This window comes from Anolis carolinensis, chromosome 2 (genome assembly GCF_035594765.1).
Source record: "Anolis carolinensis isolate JA03-04 chromosome 2, rAnoCar3.1.pri, whole genome shotgun sequence".
Lineage (NCBI taxonomy): Eukaryota > Metazoa > Chordata > Lepidosauria > Squamata > Dactyloidae > Anolis > Anolis carolinensis.
The window spans coordinates 323830570-323853709 of NC_085842.1; the positions used below are offsets into that span (position 1 = coordinate 323830570).

The 23140-nt window shown below is 43.5% G+C and overlaps 1 protein-coding gene across 1 annotated transcript; it reads left to right on the forward strand.

The window, feature by feature from the left end:
- Positions 1 to 189: 189 nt before the first annotated feature.
- Positions 190 to 17756, forward strand: LOC103280941 (C-C motif chemokine 19-like). Its single transcript, XM_062972650.1, has 4 exons — positions 190 to 383; positions 4532 to 4655; positions 12300 to 12396; positions 16255 to 17756. The coding sequence occupies exons 1-4, from the start codon at positions 314 to 316 to the stop codon at positions 16309 to 16311; spliced, it is 348 nt and encodes a 115-aa protein (XP_062828720.1). The 5' UTR covers positions 190 to 313; the 3' UTR covers positions 16312 to 17756.
- Positions 17757 to 23140: the final 5384 nt, after the last annotated feature.

Here is a 23140-nt window from a genome sequence, read left to right on the forward strand (position 1 = left end):
TCGAGCAGAGTCAAATTGCATGAATTCTACAGTATTGTATAGCAGTGCTCTTCGAGACCGTCCACACTGCAGAGTTATACTACTTTGACACCTGATGACACTTTTCCTTGTCTCTCTGCCCCAGAAGGGTGGCACTTCTCCATCCCCGGGATTTCCTGCCTTGCTCACCCAAAGACACACAGAAGGAAAGTGAAAACGAGAGTCAAGAGAAGAGCGTATATAGGAGAGGCAGGAGCCGTGTCTGCCCAGGACTGGGGCCAGCTTTTCTTCCGAGTTGGCTCTTTGCCTTTGGCTCCTCGGTGTTGTGTCTGCCATGGCCATCCTTGGACAAAGCCAGGCTCTGCTCTGCCTGATGGCTCTCTCCGCCTGGACCGTCTCTCAAGGTAAGAACTGACTCCATCTGGGTTCCCAGCAGGACCCTCTTTGCCCAGTCTGGAGACAGAGAAAAGGATTTGAAACTGCAGCTCCCACTATGCTGAACATAAGCAGAGGCTGGGTGGTCATCTGCTGGGAGGGCTTTGATTTTGTCAACCTCCAAGGGTGAAGGGGGTTGGTCTAGATCAGGGGTCCCCAAACTTTTTAAACAGGGGGCCAGTTCATGATACTTCGGACCGTTGGAGGGCCGGACTATAGATGGCCACCGAGCAATAACAACAACAACAACAACAACAACAACAACAGCAACAACAACAACAAAAAGAGTCCAATCCCCTTCTGCCTTTGTGCACTGAAAGCACAAGCAAAGCACCCCTGACAGATGGCCACCCAGCCTCAATGTTAATAATAATAATAATAATAATAATAATAATAATAATAATAATAAAGAGGGTTGGAAGAGACCCTTTGGGCCATTGAGTCCAACCCTCTTCTGCCTTTGTGCACTGAAAGCACAAGCAAAGCATCCCTGATAGATGGCTACCCAGCCTCAATGTTAATAATAATAATAATAATAATAATAATAATAATAATAATAATAATAATAATAATGAGGGTTGGAAAAGACCCTTTGGGCCATTGAGTCCAACCCCCTTCTGCCTTTGTGCACTGAAAGCACAAGCAAAGCACCCCTGACAGATGGCCACCCAGCCTCAATGTTAATAATAATAATAATAATAATAATAATAATAATAATAATAATATAGACATTGACAAAATTACGATCAGTCAACTGCAAAAGGCCACCCTGCTGGGATCTGCACGCATCATCCGAAAATACATCACACAGTCCTAGACACTTGGGAAGTGTTCAACTTGTGATTTTGTGATATAATATCCAGCATATCTATCTTGTTTGCTGTGTCATAATAAAATAATAATAATAATAATAATAATAATAATAATAATAATAATAATAATAATAACAAAAAAAGAGGGTTGGAAGAGACCCCTTGGGCCATTTAGTCCAATCCCCTTCTGCCTTTGTGCACCAAAAGCACAAGCAAAGCACCCCTGACAGATGGCCACCCAGCCTCAATGTTAATAATAATAACAAGCCATCAGGACAAATGCAATTAAGGCCAAGATCGAAAAATCAGCTGATGACCCAAAATGCAGACTGTGCAAGGAAACAGATGAAACCATTGATCATATCCTCAGCTGCTGTAAGAAAATGGCACAGACAGACTACAAACAGAGGCACAACTATGTGGCCCAAATGATCCATTGGAACTTATGCCTCAAGTACCACCTCCCAGCAGCAAAGAACTGGTGGGATCACAAACCTGCAAAAGTATTGGAAAATGAGCACGCAAAGATACTGTGGGACTTCCGAATCCAGACTGACAAAGTTCTGGAACACAACACACCAGACATCACAGTTGTGAAAAAGAACAAGGTTTGGATCATTGATGTTGCCATCCCAGGTGACAGTCGCATTGACGAAAAACAACAGGAAAAACTCAGCCGCTATCAGGACCTCAAGATTGAACTTCAAAGACTCTGGCAGAAACCAGTGCAGGTGGTCCCGGTGGTGATGGGCACACTGGGTGCAGTGCCGAAAGATCTCAGCCGGCATTTGGAGACAACAGACATTGACAAAATCACCATTTGCCAACTGCAAAAGGCCACCCTACTGGGATCTGCACACATCATCCGAAAATACATCACACAGTCCTAGACACTTGGGAAGTGTTCGACTTGTGGTTTTGCGAAACGAAATCCAGCATATCTATCTTGTTTGCTGTGTCATACAACGTCGTTGTGTCAATAATAATAATAATAATAATAATAATAATAATAATAATAAGGGTTGGAAGAGAAAAAGAGACCCCTTAGGGGGTCTGCCCTTTTGCTGTGGGGGCCGGATAAATGGCTTCGATGGTTTGGGGACCCTTGGTCTAGATGGCCTTGGGAGATTCCTTTCCAACTCTAGTGGAGTATAAACTGTCTGAGAGTTCAATGGAGTCTTCATGGATGGAGGATTCTAAACTCGGGTTGAATGGCCATCTGTTGGGAGGGCTTGGATTGTGTCTTTCTGCCTGGCAGAAAGGGTTTGGACTGGATGGCCTTGTGGGTTCCTTTCCAACTCTAGTGGAGTATAAACCACCTGAGAGTCCAATGGAGTCTTCATGGCTGGAGAATTTTGAATACACATTGAATGGCCATCTGCTGGGAGGGCTTTGGCCATGTCTTTCTGCCTGGACTGGATGGCCTCTTGGGGTCCTTTTCAGTTCAAAGATTCTATCATTCTGCTGCAAGATGATCACAAATTGACATTGTAATGCAGAAGCCAAACAGGCCCATGCAAGTGATGTTTTCCTGCATTGCAGACTGGGCTTGGCGATGGGTGGCCTTTTGGGGTTCCTTTCATTTCTAGGAATCTATGATTTGACTGGAAGATGAAGATGAGTCAGTAGCAGCACAAAAGTCCAATGCAGTTGGTGTCTTCCTGTGTTGCAGAATGAGGTTGGACTGGATGGCCTCTGGGGGTCCCTTCCAACCCTAAGGAGCTATGAAAAGCCAGCAAGCCCCTTTGGGTGCCTTTAGTCCAGGCATGGCCATCCATCCTTAAAAGATTAGAGAGCTGGACCAAAGGTTAGCCCAATGAATACCAACAGGGAGAAATGTACATCATTATTATTATCATTATTATCATTATTATCATTATTATTATTATTATTATTATTATTATTATTATTATTATTATTATTGCAATATTTATTTATACCCCGCTTTATCTCCCCAAAGAGGACTCACTTTAGCAATGTAGATGAAATACATAGCTATAGGATGAGTGATTCTTGGCTTGAAGACAGTCTCCGTGGAAGGGATCTAGGAGTCTTAATAGACTACAAGGTGGAGTCAAGAGTGTGGTGCAGTGGCAAAAAAGGCCAATGCCATTCTAGGCAGCATCAAAAGGAGGGCAATGTTGAAATGGAAGGAAGTCATCATCCCACTCTCTTCTGCTTTGATCAAACCTGCTCACCTGGAATGATAACACATTGTCCAGTTCTGGGAAAAGCAACCCTTAGGCCCCTTCTACACTGTCATATAAAATCCATATTATCTACAGTAGAGTCTCACTTATCTAACATTCACTTATCCAACATTCTGGATTATCCAACGCATTTTTGTAGTCAATGTTTTCAATACATTGTGATATTTTGGTGCTAAATTCGTAAATACAGTAATTACTACGTAGCATTACTGCATATTGAACTGCTTCTTCTGTCAAATTTGTTGTATAACATGATGTTTTGGTGCTTAATGTGTAAAATCATAACCTATTTTGATGTTTAATAGGCTTCTCCTTAATCTCTCCTTATTATCCAACATATTCGCTTATCCAACGTTCTGTCGGCCCATTTATGTTGGATAAATGAGACTCTACTGTACTTTGACTCAGATAATTCAGTTCAAAGCATATAACCTGAATTATTTGCTTTGATAATCTGGATTATATGGCAGTGTAGATCCAGCCTCAGGCTCTATCTACACTGCCATATAAAATCCACCTTATCTGCTTTGATCTGGATTGCATGGCATTGTAGACTCTTATAATCCAGTTCAAAGCAGATAATGTGGACTATCCGCTTTGATAATCTGGATTATATGGCAATGTAGAATAGACCTTTTTCTGGGGGCTGGATGGCCATTTTCCGGCAGGGCTTGGGATGTATCTCCCTTCCTAGCAGAAGTGGGTGGACTAGATGTCTCCTGATAGTCTCTTTGAATTCTATGATTCTATGAAATTCTAGAACCTTCCATTGCACTATTTGGTTGGCATTAGAAAAAGACACCAATTGAGAAGAAGAGAGGGAGGAATGAGAGAGAAAGAGAAAGGAATGGATGGATGGATGGATGGAGGAAGAGTTCCTGGTACCCACCTTGGAGACCATCTCCTACCTTTCCCAGCCTTCCTTCCTTCCTTCCTTCCTTCTTGCAGAGAAGTCCCAAGGCTTCTGCAGAAAGACTCCAACTTCTCCCTGGCTTTATAGCCCAGATGGCCCAGCTAGCCAAGGAAGGGGAAACCCTGTCAGCTTCTCCTCCTTCCTCATGATGGCTTCTCTCCTTCTGCTTCCTTCTCTCCCAGTCTCTGAAGGACACCAGGTGATGGACTGCTGCGTGAGGACCAGCCCCGTCCCCATCCCGGCCAAGATCATCCGCTCCTACCGGGACCAACACTCCCAAGAAGGTTGCTTCCTCCGCGCCGTGGTGTAGGTTGGGGCCTGGACCGGGATGGGAGTCTTGGGGTGCATCTACACTGTAGAATTAATGCAGTTTGAGTCCCCTTTAGCTTCTATGAAGTGCTGGGAGTTGTCATTTGGGGAGACAACTGCCTTATTTGGCAATGAAGGCTGAAGGCCTTGTGGTGGACGTTCCTTCTTTGAAGGCTTTGAAGCACAGGTTGGATGGCCATCTGTCAGGAGTGCTTTGAATGCGATTTTCTTGGCAGAACGGGGTTGGACTGGATGGCCCATGAGGTCTCTTCCAACTCTAGGATTCTAGGATTCTATGAAACTACACCATGGCAATGCTACACCTGCCCAGAGTAGACCTTTAGAGTCAACCTGGGGTAATGGTTTGGGTTTTGGACTGTGTTTGAAGTCCAGCTTGGCCAACATGAACAAAATAAAAACTCAAGTGACCATGGGGAAGATGCATCTTCTCAGGCCCCTTCTACCCTGCCGTATAATCCAGATTACCAAAGCGGATAGTCCACATGATCTGCTTTGAATTGGACTATATGAGTCTACACTGCCGTATAATCAAGCTCAAAGCAGATAAGGTGGATTTTGTGTTGTTGAAGGCTTTCATGGCCAGGATCACAGGGTTGTTGTGTGTTTTCTGGGCTGTCTGGCCATGTTCCAGAAGTATTCCCTCCTGACGTTTCACCCACATCTATAGATGGATGGTGAGATTAGTTATGAGGATGCCTTCCATAGATGTGGGCGAAGCGTCAGGAGATAATACTTCTGGAACATGAAGAAGTATTCCAGAAGTATTCCCTCCTGACGTTTCACCCACATCTGTAGATGGATGGTGAGATTAGTTATGAGGATGCCTTCCATAGATGTGGGCGAAGCGTCAGGAGATAATACTTCTGGAACATGGCCAGACAGCCCGGAAAACACACAACAACCCAAGGTGGATTTTATATGGTAGTGTAGAAAGGGCGTCAACCCAAGGCAAAGGAAAATCTCCTTGGAAGAAATCTTACCTAGAAAACTTAAGGGTTGACTCAAATTGGAATGTGCAGGTGGAAAATGGTCCAGGAGATGCATGTCCTTGCCACTGGTGTCCATTGTTTGTCCTTGCCAGGTTCTCCCCATTCTTCTTCCAATGCGTTTCTTAGGTTGCATCAACAGGAATGGAGGGTCTAGACCAGGCATGGGCAAACTTGGGTCCTCCAGGTGTTTTGGACTCCAACTCCCACCATTCCTAACAGCCTACCGGCTGTTAGGAATGGTGGGAGTTGGAGTCCAAAACACCTGGAGGACCCAAGTTTGCCCATGCCTGGTCTAGATCAAAGGAAGTCTTCTGCTGCTCCAGAGATAGGACACAATGGAACAATATGGAAATATTAGGAAGAACATCCTGGTAGCAAGAGCTGTCCATTCAGGAAATACTTTGCTTGGGAGTACAATGGAATCTCCTTCTCTGAAGGTTTTCAAGCAGAGGCTGGGTGGCCATCTGTTGGGAGAGCTTTGATTTTGTGACAGAATGGAATTGAGCTCAGTGACACTGGGGATCTCTTTCCAATCTTATTCCTCATCCATAAGAAAAATAGAAGGAGTAAAAATTAGAGGACAAAGCTGTAAGTTCAGACAGGCTTTTTATTCCCCTTGGGGTGATAGGGCAGAATAAAAAATAAAGTATTATTATTATTATTATTATTATTATTATTATTATTATTATTGACACAACGACGTTGTATGACACAGCAAACAAGATAGATATGCTGGATTTCGTATCACAAAATCACAAGTCAAACACTTCCCAAGTGTCTAGGACTGTGTGATGTATTTTCGGATGATGCGTGCAGATCCCAGTAAGGTGGCCTTTTGCAGTTGGCAGATCGTAATTTTGTCAATGTCTATTGTCTCCAAATTCCAGCTGAGATCTTTTGGCACGGCACCCAGTGTGCCCATCACCACTGGGACCACCTGCACTGGTTTCTGCCAGAGTCTTTGCAGTTCAATCTTGAGGTCCTGAGAGCGGCTGAGTTTTTCCTGTTGTTTTTCTTCAATGCGACTGTCACCTGGGATGGCAACATCAATGATCCAAACCTTGTTCTTTTCCACAACTGTGATGTCTGGTGTGTTGTGTTCCAGAACTTTGTCAGTCTGGATTCGGAAGTCCCACAGTATCTTTGTGTGTTCATTTTCCACAACCTTTGCAGGTTTGTGATCCCACCAGTTCTTAACTGCAGGGAGGTGATACTTGAGGCATATGTTCCAATGAATCATTTGGGCCACATAATTGTGCCTCTGTTTGTAGTCTGTCTGTGCAATTTTCTTACAGCAGCTGAGGATATGATCAATGGTTTCATCGGTTTCCTTGCACAGTCTGCACTTTGGGTCATCAGCTGATTTTTCGATCTTGGCCTGAATTGCCTTTGTTCTGATGGCTTGCTCCTGGGCTGCAAGGATCAGGCCTTCTGTCTCCTTCTTCAGGGTCCAATTCATGAGCCAGAGCCAGGTCTTCTCCTTATCAGCTTTTCCTTCAATTTTGTCAAGGAACTTTCTATGCAGTGTTTTGTTGTGCCAGCTGTCAGCTCTAGTTTGTAGTGCGGTTTTCTTGTACTGGTTTTTTGTCTGCTGTGCTTTGAGGAGTTTCTGATTTTTGACTTCAATCAAAGCAGGTTCTTCACTTTGTTTTACATCTTCTGCCAGGGCATGTTCTTCTTCTTTGACTGCTTGTTTTACTTGCAAGAGTCCTCTGCCCCCTGATCTTCTATTATTATTATTATTATTATTATTATTATTATTATTATTATTATTATTAGTTTTTAAAGATGAAGGGGTTTTTTTTGGCTGTATGGCCATGTTCGAATAGCATTCTCTCCTGATGTTTTGCCAGACTCTACCTCCATATATTCCATCTTGAATGCTTCTGTCTTGAAAGTTCATAGACTCACAAAGATCCCAAGAGATCATCCAGTCCAGCCCCATTCTGCCAGATGGGAAGACATCATCCGAACTATCTGTACAGATGGGCTGCTGTGAGTTTTTCAAGCTGTATGGCCATGTTTTAGTAGCATTCTCTCCTGACGCTTCTCCTGCATCTGTAGCTGGCACCTCTGAAAATGCCATTAATCGGAGATGGAGGTGAAACGTTAAGAGGGAAATGTTAAGAGGGCTGTGGCGCAGGCGGGAGAGCAAGCCAGCTGCAACCAGCTGCAATGAATCACTCTGACCAGGAGGTCATGAGTTCGAGGCCCGCTCGGAGCCTATGTTTGTCTTGTCTTTGTTCTATGTTAAAGGCATTGAATGTTTGCCTATATGTGTAGTGTGATCCGCCCTGAGTCCCCTTCGGGGTGAGAAGGGCGGAATATAAATGCTGTAAATGAATGAATGAATGTTACTGGATCATGGCCATACAGCCCGAAAAACTCCCAGCAACCTATCTGTAGAGATGGTTGAGATGGTGTTGTCCCGCCTGGCAAAATGGGGCTGGACTGGATGATCTCTTGGGATTTCTGTGAGTCTATGAACTTTCAAGACGGAAGCATTCAAGACGAAATATCTGGAGGCAGAGTCTGGTGAAGCATCAGGAGAGAATGCTACTGGAGCATGGCCATACAGCCAAAGAAAACACCTTCATTTCTGTATTCAACTTTCAGGAGCTTCTGGTGGCCTAGGGGATAAAAGCCTCGTGACTTGAAGGTTGGGTTGCTGACCTGAAAGCTGCCAGGTTCGAATCCCACCCGGGGAGAGCGCGGATGAGCTCCCTCTATCAGCTCCAGCTCCATGTGGGGACATGAGAGAAGCCTCCCACAAGGATGGTAAAACATCAAAACATCCGGGCAATGTCCCCTGGGCAACGTCCTTGCAGACGTCCAATTCTCTCACTCCAGAAGCAACTCCGGTTGCTCCTGACACGAAAAATAGGTGTGAATACAGCCCAAAAAATTCACAGCTACCCAGCGATTCCAGCCATGAAAGCCTTCGACAACACATGGCTGTTTTTGTTCCAAGGCTTGTGTATTTCTCCAGGGACAACGGGGTTAGACTGCATAGCCCTGGAGGTCCCTTCCAATTCCGTGCCTTTGCTGTTGGGGCTCTTGAAGCTCCAACTCTTCTCCAATTTGTTATCATGTTTCCACAGCTACTGAGGACTCTTTCTGCCAGCTGGGCGGTCAAGGGCGAAAATGGCCCAGGCAGGTGTTGCTTTTGTGTGTGAAACGGAGACCGTGCACAAAAATGTGTGCACAAAATACTTCTCTCTTGCTTACAGTCTGGATTTGCAGCCGTGCAAGGCATAGAGGCACTCCCAACACTTACGGGGACCTGATCTGCTTGGAAGACGTCCAAAAGCCTATGCCAGGGAGACATGTTTCCTGCCACCTTCTATCTCAGGTATGGGCAAACTTTGGCCCTCCAGGTGTTTTGGACTCCAACTCCCACAATTCCTAACAGCCGGTAGGCTGTTAGGAATTGTGGGAGTTGGAGTCCAAAACACCTGGAGGGCCCAAGTTTGCCCATGCCTAGCTATCTGCACAGTTTTAAGTATTCGTTCCATCCCTATGAACACATTACAATTCGCAACTCAACTTGTTTCCTTTTGGGAGCATAATCTGATTAAAGGTTGCAATTAAAGCAACACCTGCGGTCAGGGGCTTGCAGCCAAATCCGAATTTAGAGGCTTTTGGTTCCACCTGAGCAGCCGGCTGACGGATGGCAAAGACGGCTTCTGCATCTCCCGTTTTGGCTCCTTCCCAAACCGTCATGGGACAAGAGAGGCAAAAACGAAGCAAAAACGAAGGAGCCAAATGTTCGAGTTTCACAGTCCATTTATCCAGACTGGAAGCCTCTCATCTACGGCTTGACCCAATGGCTCCTTCCCAAAATTTGCAAACTTGGCCTCCTTTGGAAAAGCTACTCTGGGTCTCGATCAAGAGAGAAAAATAGAAAAGTGACATAATGCTACAACACTGAGGCTGTCCCTAAGTTGAAGGACATACCTTGGATGTGTTGGTGTATTGTGGCCAAATTTGGTGTGATTTGGTTCAGTGGTTTTGTTGTCTACTCAGTCCTACAAACGTACATTACATTTAATATATATAGATATGTGGCTGGAGTTGCACTTAACAAATGTCCCTATTCCAACTTATACAAATTCAATGTTGCACTGTAGCCTTCAGACACCTTTTCTGACCCGAGAGTCCAGTGTATTAACTGCAGCAGTTTATTAAGAAAAACATGTACAAAGGGGAAAGGGGCATTTCCCAAAAGAGCAGTAGAAAAGGAGCTATAAAATAGCGGTAATCTATATACAAAAGTATATCCCTGGTGGCACAGTGTGTTAAAGGGCTGAGCTGCTGAACTTGCGGACCAGAAGGTGCCAGGTTCAAATCCCGGGAGCGGAATGAGCACCCACGGTTAGCCCCAGCTCCTGTCAATCTAGCAGTTCGAAAACATGCAAATGTGAGTAGATCAATAGGTACCGTTTTGGCAGGAAGGTAACGGCGCTCCATGCAGTCATGCTGGCCACATGACCTTGGAGGTGTCTATGGACAACGCCGGCTCTTCGGCTTAGAAATGGAGATGAGCACCAACCCTGATGGAGATGAGCACCAACGACTGAACTTAACGTCAGGGGAAAAGAGCAGTAGTCCAAAAATGGAAAAGTACATGAAGTCAAGGAAGTCAGAATCACGGGCGTACTTCCATAAACATGAAAGCAGGAACTTTTTCCAAAGCAAAATTCTTTCAGGAACATAGGCAAACACAGGAAATGTGAGCTGAGATAGGAACCTGAACCTTCTGGCAAAGTTGTCTGCTCTTGAGACACCAAGAAACATCACTTAATTTAAGCCCAAGTCCAACCTCTTGGTTGGATTTGGGCTTAAATTAAGTGATGTTTCTTGGTGTCTCCAGCCATGAGATAGTGCCTTTGACACCTGAGTTTCAAGGATTTCTCAGAGTCTCTCTGAGTGCCTAATCAATCTATCCTTCACTCCCTCCATCCTGGGACCTAATCTGATATCACGGGAAAACTCCCCATCAGATGAAGGACAATTCCCAAGAGAAATGGACCTTTCACTGGTTTCCCTTTCCCTTGTTGCTAAGGAACAAAGATTGAGATCCAAAACATCCTCTGTCGCATCTTCAGCTGCCTGTACTTCTCTCTGATCTAAGGCCTGCAATTCACCCCTATCACACACAGAGTCCAAAGTTGGAAACCCATCATCCCCCTCATCCTCTGAGAAATCTCCAGCCTCTCGCTGAGCCCCAACATTCAACTTAAGAACAAGCCTACAGAACCTCTCTTGCTCGTAATTTGGGGATTGCCTGTAATCTCTTTGGAAATCCCAGAAAGTTGCTCTCCCCTGCAACAAGGCCATTAAATGGTACAGATAGCCCTCCTCATTTGTTCCACTTAGGGGTGTAGGGAAATGAAAAAAATCTACATATTCAAAAATCTTTTTTTAAAAAAGGGAAATCTCCTCTTAAGAATCTCTAGGTTCTCCATAGTCAAGCAGCAAACAGACCCTGTGAAATGGATCTTAGCAGACTACAAAGGAAACATGAGTAAACATAAACAGTGTGATGCCGCAGCTAAAAAGGCCAATGTGATTTTAGGCTGCATAAAGAGGAATCTAGTGTCCAGATCGAGGGAAGTCCTAGTCTCATTCTCTGTTCTGCTTTGGCGTTACCTCCGCACCTGGACAAATAACACTGTGTCCAGTCATGGGCAAAGCAAGGCAAGAAGGAGATGGACAAGAGGAGAGAAACCAAAATGGTCAAAAAGACTGAAAACTATTAATCCCTCTGAAAGGAGGTTGAAGGGCCGGGCTGTGGCGCAGCTGGCTAGTAACCAGCTGCAATAAATCACTATTGACCGAGAGGTCATGAGTTCGAAGCCCGGGTCGGGTTAAGCCCCCGACCATTAAATAGCCCGGCTTGCTGTTGACCTATGCAGCCCCGAAAGACAGTTGCATCTGTCAAGTAGGGAAATTTAGGTACGCTTTATGCGGGAGGCTAATTTAACTAATTTACAACATCATAAAACTGCCAGCAAAACACGAGGAATGGAATGAGGAAGTACAGCCACTACTGGACAGTGAAACAACAGCTCCCCCTGTGGTCGGAATCGTGAAGCTGGAAAAAAATGTTAAATGCCTCTGTGTCTGTCTATACGGTATATTGTTTGTCTGTCGGCATTGAATGTTTGCCATATATGTGTTCATTGTAATCCGCCCTGAGTCCCCTTCGGGGTGAGAAAGAAGGGCGGAATATAAATAGTGTAAATAAATGAATGAATAAATAAATAAGCTGAGGACTAGAGGAGAAAAAGTTGAATGGGGACATGAGAGCTATGCTTAAACATTTGAAAGGCTGTCCCATTACAGAGGAAGAGCAAGCTTGTTGTCTAGAGACTGGGACACGATGGAGTTGTGGATTCAAATGGCAGGAAAAAAGATTCCACCGAAACACGAGGAAGAGGTTTCCTGACTGTCAGAGCTGTGTGGCAATGGCATGTGCTGCCTGGGAATCCAATGAGTCTCCTTCTCTGGAGGTTTTGAAAAAGAGGCTGGATGGCCATCTCTCTGGAGGGCTGGGCTTGGACTGGATGCCCTTTGGGGGCCCCTTTCAACCCTTGGATTCTAAGTTTCTGTGTGTTTTCTTTTCCAGTTTCACCACCTTCCGAGGGAAGCACCTCTGCGCCCCACCGGATGCCTGGTGGGTGGAGCACCTGAAAACCCGGCTGGACCGAAGGGAGGCCCGACAGGTGAGAGAGACATTTACCTGTTGCAGGTGTGACTTCTGTGAGGAGGGGAGGCATTCATGCATAGAGGGGCTTGGGTCTGAAGCAGGCTTTGGCTCATGGCAGCCTTGCAGTGGGATTTCACAGAATCATAGAATCATAGAATAGTAGAGTTGGAAGAGACCTCATGGGCCATCCAGTCCAACCCCATTCTGCCAAGAAGCAGGAAATCGCAGGAAATCCCCCAATTCTCTTCTCTCTGCACAATTGGAGGGCAGTTGAGACTGTGGCTAAAGTGCCAAGGTCACAACCATTTAGTGACCGTGTGCCTCCAGACTTCAATCCTGAATTCTGGCCATAGATTTTTAGACTTGTGCTGTACAAGGCTTTGAAAGTCATTAATTTGCTTGGAAATGGGGCCACTGATATTATCCATGCCACTTATGCACAATGGACCACAGGGGCCAGTGATCTATTTTATGGTAAAGTATTGCTTGTGATCACAGCGATCACTGGAAAGCAAATGTTCCAGATCAGAAAATGGAAAAAGCAAACTTTAGCATGCAGTAGATAAAAAAGTCCAAGCAATTCTTGACTGCTTTAATACACGTATAGTATTAGTGGATACTATAGCACATTATAGTTTTCTGGGACACTGTCCACCAATTTCACAGAGTTTCAGCCACAAAAACAAAGTTTCTGAACTTGAACAAAGACTTTCAAAGTAAAGACAACCCGATGAAATAGGAAATAAGACTTTCAAACCAGGAAGAGATTTCTGCAATTACAGTAGAGTCTCACTTATTCAACATAAACGGACCGGCAGAATGTTGGATAAGCGAAGATGTTGGATAATAAGGAGGGATTATGGAAAAGCCTATTAAACATCAAATTAGGTTATGATTTTACAAATTAAGCACCAAACATCATGTTATACAACAAATTTGACAGAAAAAGTAGTTCAATACACAGTAATGCTATGTAGTAATTACTGTATTTACGAATTTAGCACCAAAATATCACAATGTATTGAAAACATTGACTACAAAAATGCGTTGGATAATACAGAACGTTGGATAAGCGAGTGTTGGATAAGTGAGACTGTATTGTATTAGTGTATACTATAGCACATTATGGTTTGCTGGGACACTGTCCACCAATTTCACAGAGTTTCAGCCACAAAAAAAAAGTTTCTGAACTTGAACAAAGACTTTCAAAGTAAAGACAACCCGATGAAATAGGAAATAAGACTTTCAAACCAGGAACGGATTTCTGCAATTATTTATAAACTGTTTTTTTAATAAAAGCTATGAAAATTCACCAAAAATCAGAGGATAAGGAAAACGTTCTGAAATTTGGTGAGCTAGCAGGGGTACCTGTATTCTGCAACTGTACCAAGTTTGATCAGGATAGCTCAAAGAATGAGGGTGGGAGAGTCCTGTAAAGTCCCACCGAGTGCTGTTTTTCGCTAATGCGCATGCGCATCTGCCATTAACGAAGTAATTACAAATATTCCAAATTTTTGGAAAGTTTGGAAGTTTTTGCTTCCAAAATCAGAAATGACTTTAGAAATGAAGCGCCAGTGCCCCCTACTTTTGAAACGAGCATTGAACCTTTTTTTTCCCATGGATCGCTCATGTCTAGTGTATAGTATACTCATGGTCCCACTCTCTTCTGCTTCGGTCAGTCCTCACCTGGAATAATAGCCCTGTGTCCAGCTCTGGGCAGAACTAATCAAGAAGGACATTGGCCAGATGGATGGTGTCCAGAAATGGACAAGCAAAAATGGCAAATGCTATGGAATCCTGAGAGTTGTAGTTTAACAAGGTCTTGAGCCTCCTCTGTTTACGAGTGTTGGTGCCTGAACAGACTACAACTCCCAGCATTCCCTAGCATTGAGCCCTGGCAATTCAAATGGTCCCAAACTGCATGAGCTCCACATTGCAGACACTCCACTCATGATGCGTAAGGCAGCTGTTCTGTCACCAGAGCTAACTCTCAGGTGCCCTATTCTTGGCAAGAACAGAGTTGGAAACTCACAACAAAAGGTGCAACGATAAACAAAAAAGTATTTTTTTCTCCCGCCCGGGCTGTGGCGCAGGCGGGAGAGCCACCAGCTGCAATTAACTGCAATGAATCACTCTGACCAGGAGGTCATGAGTTCGAGGTCCGCTCGGAGCCTATGTTTGTTTGGCTTTGTTCTATGTTAAAAGGCATTGAATGTTTGCCGGGCCGGGCTGTGGCGCAGCTGGCAAGTAACCAGCTGCTATAAATCACTACTGACCGAGAGGTCATGACTTCGAAGCCCGGGTTGGGTTAAGCCTCCGACCATAAAAAAAAAAATAGCCCCGGCTTGCTGTGGACCTAGCAGCCCCGAAAGACAGTTGCATCTGTCAAGTAGGGAAAATTTAGGTACGCTTTATGCGGGAGGCTAATTTAACTAATTTATAACACCATAAAACTGCTCATGAGGAAAAGAATGAGGAAGAACAGCCACCAATGGATGGTGAAGCAACAGCTTCCCCTGTGGCCGGAATCGTGAAGCTGGAAAGATGTTAAAAATGCCTCTGTGTCTGTCTAAAACTGAATGTTGTTTGTCTGTTGGCATTGAATGTTTGCCATATATGTGTTCATTGTAATCCGCCCTGAGTCCCCTTCGGGGTGAGAAAGAAGGGCGGAATATAAATACTGTAAATAAATAAAATAAATAAATAATGTGATCCGCCCTGAGTCCCCTTCGGGGTGAGAAAGAAGGGCGCAATATAAATGCTGTAAACAAATAAATAAGTAAATAATTTAATTATACTGAATATCAGTATCTAATCCCTCCTAGGGTCTGAATAACAAACTATTACTTGAAGGAACAGATGGGATTTTAGAACTTAAGTGGGTTTCTCGATTTTTTTTTTCGAAGAGGTCCTTTTTCTGGCCTCTTTTCTGTGTCATTTGCCTGGCTTTGACTTCTGTCAACACTTCCTGTTAAGTCTCTTTTCTTCTTTAAACTGTGGACTTGATTCTTTCATACTTCAAGCTTGTTTCTCCAAATCTTAAACTTAATTTCTTCAACCTTATAATTCTTAAACTTTGACTGAGTTTCCTTAACCTTTGATATTGCAGCCTCTGGGCTCCTTGGCACCCTTAGACTGACTAACTACAAAGGAGTTGCTGAGGCGGACTGCAATCACCTCTGGGGGGTTTCTTAAAGGGACAGGATCTAATTCAGATTCTCTCCCACAGAAAACTATACAAAAAGGAACTAAACCCTTCTAACTAAAGGGACAACTGAGGCTCAATAAAGAAAACAGTAAACAGTAAAAACATGACAGCAGCCATCTCAACAAATTCCTCCAAAGTTATAGTAATAACTAGCTCTGCCCGGCCACGTGTTGCTGTGGCGAAGTCTGGTGGTATGGGAAATAAAGTATTGAGGAATTGGTGGTAGTTAAGGTAAAGGGTAAAGGTTTTCCCCTGACATTAAGTCCATTATAAATGGGTTATATAGCTGTGTGGAAGGGCCTTGAGTCTACACTGCCATATAATCCAGTTAAAATCAGATAATCTGTATTTTATAGACAGTGTGGAAGAGGCCTAAGTGAGGCCTAACTCTGCCTGTCCCCTGGGCTGTGTGGGTTGCTAGGAGACCAAGTGGGCAGAGCATAGCCTTCTAACTGGCAACGATTGGATAAAAACAATTATTCCTCTCCCTCTAATTAGGACTTTATTTTTCTTTTCTTTTTGTTGTATGAACGTAGAGGCATGGATGAGGGGTTGTGCTGCCAAGTTTAGTGTTTCTGGGATGTGCAGTTTTGTTGTTTTGTCCTAGGCCGAAATTTCATTACCCTTTTATATATATAGATATTCATTTCTTTCTCAACTTTCTAGAGATCATCTTGGACTTCCTACAGACATCAACTAGCCTGGATGAAGGACCTTCAGTAAATAGCTGGCATCATAAAATGCCCGTCTTTCCCCAAAGTGGACGCTTGACCTGGTCCGGCCAGGTGACTCCTTGCTGCTTGACCACTGCAAATGCTTTCTGTGCCTTCTTCTGCATTGGCAAATGCCCAACAGAGCTTGGCTGAGACAGTTCCTCCTGCCGTTGGATCTGTAAAATAAAAATTTCGAATACGCAATGTCACATTGTCAAAAATAGATCAGTGATGAACAGATCACAGATTTCTTGGGATCCACTTTGGTTTGGTTTGGGGGTTTTCTACCAGAACTGCAAGGCTCAGCATTCAAACCAAGGGCCAAAAATCACTAGCGGATATAGGAACGGAGCACAAAATTGCACTCTGTCTTTCTTTGTGCCAATAGGTAAGAGTTTAATAAATTTGCTATTAATCTTATGGAACTTTTGGGAGTCAGGAAATCCCAATTTGCGAATACGAACCATCCGGACTCCAATTGGCCTTCTTCATCTTCTTGCAATTGAAAATCAATAATAAAAATAATAATGCTTATTAATAACACCATAGAACAGAACTTCAAACATATATAAAGGCAAGAAAATTTACACTGTAAAATATATAGTAAGACCCCTTATCCATTGGCTAGATATCTAAAGTTTTACTTGTGTACACTCCAAAAATGTGTTTGTGGTTTTTTCTAAGGCTGCACCTAGATTGGAGAGCCAATGCAATCCAAGAGATGTCAAACTACATTAATTCTACAGTGCGGATGCACCCACATTTTGGAATGTCTGTGAATGCTTACACCAGAAAAGACTCTTGACCCTGGGTTAGGAAAGGGCCAGTGGACTTTGTGTTGCTAGGCAGATTTTATTCTTTGCAGTCCTTTTCTAATATTCTTGGACATTAAAAATCTGGATGTTTTCATTGCCATTTGCCTGGTTTGCAATTATGGTCCAAGGTTGCATATACGCTATAAAATGAATGCAGTTTGATACCACTTGAACTGCCATGACTCAATGTTATAAAATTGCAGGATTTGTAGTCTTGGGAAGCAACAGCTTTTTAGGAAGAGAAGATCTTGCAAAACTACAGCTCTCATGATTCCATAGCATTGAACCAAAGTGGGGTCAAAATGCATTCATTCTACAGTGCAAATGCACCCTAATTCTCTAAATGTTCCTTAGAGGAGTGGCCCAAATTGCCCTTTCCAAAACCCAGTGTTTGATTTCTATGTTGAAAAGCCTTTTATAAAATCTTTATTCAGGGCTAATTCCTTTGTTTCAAGAGAGTTTCTGCCTCAGCGGCTTTTCAAAGCAAAGTTCCTCTCCATTGTTTGCTGTCATGCCATGTTTCCCTTTACCGATATTTACCCATGGATTTGAAGTACAGGTGGAGATGTTATTCTTTCAGTCTCTGTAATCCCTTTTCGTTCCCAAACAATACAAAATAAATAAATAAAAGGAAACCAAATTGGTCTGGTTCATTTGAAATGAGACCTGGATGAGAAGGTGCCTGAGATAAAATTAGTCTATTGGTTCACCAAGGCCCCATCTATTCTGGCATATAATGGTCAGAGTAGATTTATATCATGCAAAATTGAACTGCATTGGACTGGATTATATGAGGGTTGAACGAAAAGTAATGCCTCCACCTTCGTTACTTGGGTTTGGATGGGAATATTTTAATAAATCAAACGCAGAAATAATCCTTAGAATGTGCTCTTGAACGACCACTATTCACTTTTCCACATCATCACCAGACAATTGGATACATTTCTGCCAACAATGAACACATTTTCTGAAGCTGTCATGGAAGAAGTCGACACTCTGTTTCCGCAACCGGTGTCTCACAGGATCCATTGTGCACAGATCTTCTGATAGCCAAGCAAAGCAATAATGTGACCCACACATTCTTGTGAAATGCTGATTATGCTTGAAATTTCTGAGTGATACCCTCTGAGTGATACGACAATCGTCCTGAATCCGTCTGTCAACCTTTGCTTGTGAAACTTGGTGGTTACTGTCACAGAACGTCCAAGTCTTTGTTTGTCACGCAAGTCAGATGTTCCCACCTCAACATTTTAAACTTACTCACATAAAGACGCACAGGACTCACATCAACGCAATCAGCATCAACAGCTTGCATTCTCTGATGAATCTCCTTTGGGGTGACACCTTCTCCTGTCAAGAATTCAGTGACTCTAGGTGGCTTAGGTTACAATGACCGACCGTCTGCTCAGGGTTCCATACTTTGCGTTTTAACAACATAACCGTTCAATGCTAAGGCTTCCCACCAAATGGAACTGTAGAGGAAAGTCTACTGAACAAGCCAGGACCTGCCGCAGACCAGGACTGCCATCTGTTGAGGAGTTGCGAAGGTGGAGGCATTACCTTTCATTGAACCCTTGTAGAGTCTACACTGCTTTATAATCCAGTTCAATGCATTTAATCTGCACTCTTGTTGGGGTGCAATGTTGTGTCCCTCATTTCTCAAATGGCCCCAAAACCTCCAGGATCTCTTTATCCAATCAATCACTGGAAGCAAGGAGATGGTTCAACAGGTTTATTTGATCAAACCACCCTGCCTGGTGAACAAAGGGAAGTGTCACACAATACTGAGATGTGATCAAAACCTTGAGCATGTGCATAGGCTATTTTCGGGCTATTTTCTTCAATTCATGTCTCATCTCTATTCCTTTTGTTCCCTTCTGCTGCCAGCTATTATCAGTATTTCTGCGCCTGATTTTTCTCCAATCCCCCCCTTCTGCGCCTGCTTGTTTCTAGGCATTTTCCTTGTGAACTTTTCCCTTGTCTGAACTCTGCTTTGGCTGGTAATTTTCCACTACTACTTTAGCCCTAGTCCCGTCACTCTGAAACAACATTATATGGTCATACAGATCCAGTCTATACAACCATTGGGTCATGCAATTGGAAGGGGTTCCTTTTGAAGGCCATCTAGTCCACCCCCAGGACGGAACAGATGATCCTCAGTTGAAACATGGATTCAAATTGGAAGAAAAGGGGTACCACTTGAATATTAGTAAGAACTTCCTTAATTTTCATTGTATACAAGTAACACATACAAAAACAGAGAAAAAAATAATACAATTACTAACAAAAATTATACATTTAGAGCATTGTACCAAACCCCTTCCCTCCATCCCCTCACCCATGATTTCTATCACTACTCCTTGTGAATCTGAAATCTATTAAAACATACCCTTTTATCTGCTTTAATAAATTCCCATTGCAGCTATCTTGAAATCTATATTTGCGTTTCTTTCCGAATTTCCAAATGTCAGCCTCCATTTTTTGAGGAACTCTTCATTATTTCCTCCCCGAATACCTTTGGATAGCTTTGTTGTAGTTCAGCCTGAGCCTGAGATTGGGCTCATTCTGCCAGTCATTGTCCCTGCACCTGCTTTGCCAGAGGATTCTGGGTTTGGGCCTGAGATGCAGCCAGAGTCTGTTCCAGTGGATTCTGGGACCAGAGTCAGAATGGTTGCAAGCAGGCACTGTGAACCACGTTCTTCTCCACAGTCAAGGCCAGTTCACCAGGTGCCACATGGACATTCTAGTTTGGAGGAGGATAATGTGTTTGACAGGAAGGAGGCGATAACTCACAGAAGGAGGGATCGAGAATGTTTATGAAGAAGTAAACGACTGTTTTTGAAGCGCTCTAATGAGTAGTTTTCTCATGAGAGAAAGAGTTTTCTCATGGAAGGAAGACCTTGGATTTTCTTTAAATGCCTGGTTCTTCTCTGCACGGCAGAGTTGTCAACTTTGTAATTCAAGAGAGAAAGATCTTTGCTCCATGTTCTTGCATGCTTTGCAGCCGTGGATTTTGCTTCAAGTTCCTGCCTTGTTCTTTGCCTTTGAATCCAGATGAATGTTCCAGTGACTTTGCCGTGTGGATTTCTAATGCCTTGGATTACTTTGGAGTTTGATCCTGCATTCTAGCCTTGTTTCCTGTGGTTCCAGATTGTTTCATGCATTGGAATTGAATCTTGTTTGGATTATTCCTGATGCTTTTCATGGCACTGAGTTCAAGTTCTCGTTTGGACTATGTTACTTGAGTGACTTTCTTAGACTCTTGCTTTAGGATTTCAAGTACTCTGCTCTTGTGGATTTAAACCCTGAAATATATTTGCTTGTGCTTACTTATAACCTTCAATAAACAGCTTGTTTGCTTGTATTCTGGGGCTCCAGTGTGGTTTTGAAGTGCCTACGCAGACTAGGGGTGCAACAAGCTTGGACACTGGAATAGAGTTTAATTTGGATACTTCATTAGTGATCCTGTGCAACTTGATCAGATCATGGTACTATTCTTGGATAGTTCTCTCTCATTTGAGGTGGCACTGATATATAAAGTATGTTTTCCCGAATTGAATTCCATTTATTTTCAGCTATTTTTATTCTGAAACACTGGAGAATTTTGCCTAGGGAAAGCAAAATTTTGTCCCTCTTTTGTCCTCCATTAAGTTGGAGGGCAAAACAGTCTTTGTGCCTTGAACTCCATTTGCAGCAATTGAAGCTGACCAAGGATAAAAGGGGAAGGTGGGAGGAGGAGGAAACCGGGACATTTTATAAACAGCTGGGAAAGTGGGACGGCAGAGGATGGGTTGGAACACAGGCCAAAACAGGACAATTGGAGAAAAGGCATCCTGTGTAGATGCCTTGCAAGAAAACTGGAGATTCTGGCCTTGAAATCTGGCCACTGGCCCTTAGTCAGCCCCAGAGAGGGATTTTCCAGGCCAATTAAAGACTAGAGATAAGAACAACCTAAGGAGATTTGCAATATAAAATGCCTTGCTTGCAAAACAAAAGGTGGCATTTACGTCTCGCAGAAAGGCAGGGATGGAAAGGGGATTTTAACCAGACTGGGACAAGGGTTTCGCATTCATATGATTCTCGTAAACAGACTTTTAAGTCAACACTGATTTAATATTATCGCTATGCTAGTTAAATGTGTTTTAATATGTTTATATTATCACTAGTTGACTGTGTTTGGTCTTTTTCTGCCAGTACATGTTTTAATGCATTCTGTTCCAATTCTGGGAAATTGGGAGGGATGGGAGAAAGGGAGAAGGAAGGAGAGAAAGAAGGAAGGAAGGAAGGAAGGACAAAAGAATGAATGAATTCCCTTTTGTCTCAGCTTTTACTCATCAGCAACAACTGACTACTATCTATATATATAAAAGAGTGATGGAATCCTGGCGACCGACAAAACAACAAAACTAAACACCCCACAACCTCGAAAATTGACAGCACAACCCCTCATCCACGCCTCTAGGTTGATACAACAAAAAGAAAAGAAAAATAAAGTCCTAATTAGACGGAGAGGAATAATTGTTTTTATCCAATTGCTGCCAGTTAGAAGGCTAAGCTCTGCCTACTTGGTCTCCTAGCAACCCACTCAGCCCAGGGGACAGGCAAAGTTAGGCCTCACTTAGGCCTCTTCCACACTGTCTATAAAATACAAACACCACCAGACAATGCCACAGCAACGCGTGGCCGGGCACATTAGTGAATATATAAAAGACCCGCAAGACCTCTGGAAGTTCTTTGTCAATTTAGGCCAAAAGAAGGGATTTGCATCAATCTGGATCCTTTTTGGTTCTGTTCCACTCCCCAATTGCATAAATATACATCTACTGGTGGATCTAACCAGTCATGACCAGTGGCTTCCATGTGAACCCATTCTGGGTATTAGTCCGAACTTGAAGGAGGCCCTGTGGCCCTGTGGGATCACTGGTCAGTAGGTGGATTGTCACCAGTGGGAATGCACAGATTTTAGCTCGGACCACGGATAAGAAGGTCCATACCTGGTGAGCTTCCACAAAACCAGATCAGCCCAGGTTGAGGACAAGTGCTACAGGTTGAAGGCAAAGCTACAGAGGTTTATTACGATTCGGCCGAATAGGTTGCAAATGTAAGCAATACATTCCAAAAGGTACAAACACGAATTCACAGAACAATACATGACATTGTTGTTGTATGTTTTCCGGGCTGTTTGGCCATGTTCTAGAAGTATTCTCTCCTGACGTTTTGCCCATATCTATGGCAGGCATCCTCAGAGGTTGTGAGGTATGGAGAAACTAAGTAAGGAAGGTTTATATATGTCTGTGGAAAGTCCAGGGTGAGAGAAGAACTCTTGTCAGTTGGAGGCCAGTGTGAATGTTGTAGTTAATCACCTTAATTAGCATTGGAAAGGTTCATCTCCTGGCTTCTTCCTGCCAGGGGGCATCCTTTGTTCAGAGTCGTTAGCTGCCCCTGGTTGATTCATGTCTGGAAATCCTCTGTTTTCAGAGTGTTGCTTTTTATTTAGTGTTCTGATTTTTGAGTTTTTTTAATACTGGTAGCCAGATTTTGTTCATTTTCATGGTTTCCTCCTTTCTGATGAAGTTGTCCACATGCTTGTGGATTTCAATGGCTTCTCTGTGTAGTCTGACATGATAGTTGTTGGAGTGGTTGAGCATTTCAACCTGGACACAGTATATTATTTGAGAACACAGAAATGCTTGATCACTCCAACAACTATCATGTCAGACGACACAGAGAAGCCATTGAAATCCGCAAGCATGTGGACAACTTCAACATAAAGTTGAAGTAGGATGTAGCGTACCTGGATTTCAGTAAGGCCTTCGACAAAGTCCCCCACGACCTTCTGGCAAACAAACTAGTAAAATGTGGGCTAGACAAAACTACGGTGAGGTGGATCTGCAATTGGCTAAGCGAACGAACCCAAAGGGTGATTCTCACCCATGCGTCGTCTTCATCTTGGAAAGAAGTCACGAGTGGAGTGCCACAAGCAGGGCTCCGTCCTGGGGCCGGTTCTGTTCAACATCTTTATTA

Bases quoted from the DNA above. Each gene is read 5' to 3' on its own strand.
- LOC103280941 (XM_062972650.1), top strand. From the start codon at position 314: ATGGCCATCCTTGGACAAAGCCAGGCTCTGCTCTGCCTGATGGCTCTC. The intron at 4,656-12,299 runs GTAGGTTGGGGC...TTTCTTTTCCAG, and splicing joins TGCTTCCTCCGCGCCGTGGT to TTTCACCACCTTCCGAGGGA. The intron at 12,397-16,254 runs GTGAGAGAGACA...TCAACTTTCTAG, and splicing joins ACCGAAGGGAGGCCCGACAG to AGATCATCTTGGACTTCCTA.